We start from the raw sequence: 3472 nt of genomic DNA on the forward strand, positions 1-3472 counted from the left end.
CAGAGGGCGGACATGGCCTGACTGCTCCCTCTGGCTGCTTGTGGAGAATCATGACTGTAATTAAATGACATGGGAGGGAGGGGGGTATATTCTCCCTAATGACTGCCTATTGCCTGTCTCCCCCCACCCCACCCCTCACTCACTAACTAGCGTTAGGGGAAGATGATTTTGTTCACAGCTGCTATCCCAGGCACCTAGTGACCAAACCGGACAATAGTCCCTGTCCTTGTTCTAGTTGGTGATTGGGAGGACTTACAGGTTTTCATAGTCCTTCCTTCACAAGTGGAAACAGGAATGGTGGGCCTTAAGGATTTATTCCTGTGCCCATCCGCCGGGTCTGGCATGGCCTCACAGAGAAGCTGGGGTGTGGGTACAGCTGTCTCTCCCCGGGTCCATCCCACTGCAATCAGTGTCCTCTGTGGAGCCTAGTTAAATCTTTTAGACACAAGATAGATGATATTCAGAGAGGTGAGGAGACCCACCTCAGCCCCGCCTGCCTAGAGTGATCTTTCTTAGTGACACTCTAACAGGTCTCTCCTTGGTTGAAAATCCTTCACTAGCTCCCCAGTGCCCTTGAAGTAAAGTCCAAAGTCCCCTGAGGCCCTGGAGGCCTGCCCATCCCACCCCGTTCCTGGGAGCTGCTCTCAGTGGCTCCAAAATAGTCAATACTTCGGGCCATTCCTCTTGATATTTCCTCAATTCTTCTGGGAAGTCATCTCCTACCCCATAAGGTGACACTCCTCCTGAGTGTCACAGCTTCCCTTCCCCTCTCTCACCTAACCCCCCACCACCCCAATCAAACACACTTTCCTTCGCATTATAATCGTCTGTTTACTTTGTCTCCCCTACCGGATGGGTAGCTACCCCTTGGAGAGACCTTTCGTTTTTTGTTCAGGTCTGTATTCCCAACTCCTGGCATGTAGTGGCCGCTTGGTAAACATTTGCGAAATGAAGGAACGAATTTTTCTAGGAGATGCCAGATTTCCCCGCAAAAAGGATGTTTCATCTCACAGTGCCAGCAGCCACATGAGGGTGTCCATTTCCTCACCTCTTCCCCAGCAATGCACATTGTTCCTCGTCAACGCCAAGCTCTTTGTGAGGTGCAGCCCAGTAGAGGAAACTTCCGCCCCCTCCCACACTCCAGGCGGAGGCGGCTTTCGGAAGGTCATGTGTCCAGGTCCACTGAGACTGAACATCGTGTGCCGCACGCAGCATCAGGGGGCGCCAGAGGCGCTCACACTACCGGGTGCTGAGCTGACTGGCACTCTCCGGAGTCTGGCGGGGCTCCCTGTGCCTGGTGTCCTGACACCTAAAGCCTGGTGAGGAGCGATCCCTGCTGCACTCACAGACAGGCCTCGGAAGACACCCCACCAGGCCTCCGAGCATCCGGTGGTGCGAGACCTGTCAGTCTTTGGCTCATCTGGTCCTACGGTGGCCTCTGATTGGTGTGGAGTGCAAGGGGGCGTGGCTTCCGTGGCCCCGCCCCTTCGGCGTCTGGCGTACTTCTAGGAGTTGGCGATACCTTTTCCCTCACAGGCCAAAGCCCGCCCTTGCCAGAGGAGCTTTTCCAGACCACAGCTGCTTCGTCACTATGCCACGCTCTTACCTTGTAAAGAAGTTCTCCAGCCGCCGCCAGAAGCCTAACTACAGCGAGCTGCAAGACTCTTCTCTAGAGTTTACCTTCCAGCAGCCCTACAACCAGGCCCACCTGCTGGCAGCCATCCCACCTCCAGAAGTCCTCCACCCCACGGCCTCACTGCCCACGCTCATCTGGGATGCCTTCCTGGAGCTCCAAGCTCAGACGATCGGCTCAGCCTCCCTTCCGCCCCAAGAGAGTTCCAAGGCGCTGGCCCTGACCTCTCCGTCAGATGAGGGCAGCGGGAAAGGCTCCCAGCCCCCCAAACCCTCCTCGCCGGCCTCTTCGTCCTTCTCCTCCACCACGGCCTCTTCCCTGGAGGCTGAGGCCTATGCTGCCTTCCCAGGCGTGGTCCGAGGGCCCAAGCAGCTGGCCCAACTCTCCCAGGCCAAGGGCCCCCAGTCTCAAAAGACCTTCAACTGCAAATACTGCGACAAGGAATACCTCAGCCAAGGTGCTCTCAATAGGCACATCCGAATCCACACACTGCCCTGTGTCTGTGGAACCTGTGGGAAGGCCTTCTCCAGGACCTGGCTGCTGCGGGGCCACATGCGGACCCACACCGGTGAGAAGCCCTTCTCCTGCCCCCATTGCGGCCATGCCTTTTCTGACCGCTCCAACCTGCGGGCCCACCTCCAGACCCACCTGAACGTCAAGAAGTACCCATGCCGGATCTGCTTCCGGACCTTCTCCCGCATGTTCTTGCTCCACAACCACCTAGAGTCGGGCTGCCCAGGAGATCTCTGCTGACCCTAGACGGTACTTCTGCCTTTCCATACCTGCCTCCAGCCCCACCCCCACGACCTCCCCCAACTCCAAAAGAAGGACCACCGCAGCCCTCTCACCACCACGAATACTCGCCCCACTTTTGGCTGCATGGGCACCATAGGACTTTGGTGAAAAACATTTCCGGGATCTGTTCTCTTTGCTCTGGGTGCCCCAGCAGGCTTTGAAAGAGGCCTTTTGGCGGCCATTTCTGTGGACGGCTGATGGGAGGGCAGCTTGCAACAGAGACCCTTCCAGGTAGCCACTGCTCTGGAGCATTTCTGAGTTGGCCTTTCTGTGTGGATTGTGTATCCAGAGCTGTGTGGATACAGCTGCTTGAGCTATATGACAAAAGGCGGCAGACAGACTGGGAAGCTCCTACCCCACTCAGGGGACCCCACTCCCCTATCCCTCACCCAAGGAACCTTCAGGCCACCCTCCACAAGGTGACTGACTAAGCAATAGTCCACCTCCAGGTGCATACATGAGGCTTGCAGGGGCAGCCCTCAGACACAAGGATATATCTAGAGACCACGGGATGCCCCTGAGCAGCTATTTTAGCCTCCAGTTTGTCATGGTGGTGCCTGTTTGATGTGTGGTTTAACAGTGTTTCTCAAAAGGGACCGTGAGTAATGGCCACCATTTGTCGAATGTCCAAATGGGAGCACTTTGTCCTGACCAATGTGTTTCCCAGAACTGTTTTGGGAGGGCTGACAAGTGGGCCTAGAAGGAAGATGTTTATGTTTTTAAAAGTACACTGGTATATTGCAAACAATATTTTGTATTAATAAAATATTTTGTATAGTTATATGTACAGTTTATTGATATTCAATAAAGCAGTTAACATGTATATATACAAAGAAATAGAATATTACAAGAACACTACAAGCAGTACTCATATATCATTGCATTAGATAGGATGCCCCCCAACCTCACTGAAACTTAAATCCACACTGTAACTGTTGAGGGTGGGAAATCCTAATATGGTAATTGAAAGGTTGGGCATTGAAGCGGTGATTAGGTTGTAGGATCATACTGTAGTGAACTGATTTAAAAGGGTGGTCAAGGGTG

The 3472-nt window shown here is 54.0% G+C and overlaps 1 protein-coding gene across 1 annotated transcript; it reads left to right on the forward strand.

The window, feature by feature from the left end:
- Nucleotides 1-1591: 1591 nt before the first annotated feature.
- LOC134369165 (zinc finger protein SNAI1-like) lies at nucleotides 1592-2386 on the forward strand. Its single transcript, XM_063085375.1, has one exon. It carries the CDS (start codon nucleotides 1592-1594, stop codon nucleotides 2384-2386), a length of 795 nt encoding a protein of 264 aa, XP_062941445.1.
- Nucleotides 2387-3472: the final 1086 nt, after the last annotated feature.

Source organism: Cynocephalus volans, chromosome 1 (assembly GCF_027409185.1).
Source record: "Cynocephalus volans isolate mCynVol1 chromosome 1, mCynVol1.pri, whole genome shotgun sequence".
Classification (NCBI taxonomy): Eukaryota; Metazoa; Chordata; class Mammalia; order Dermoptera; family Cynocephalidae; genus Cynocephalus; species Cynocephalus volans.

Bases quoted from the DNA above. Each gene is read 5' to 3' on its own strand.
- LOC134369165 (XM_063085375.1), top strand. From the start codon at position 1,592: ATGCCACGCTCTTACCTTGTAAAGAAGTTCTCCAGCCGCCGCCAGAAG.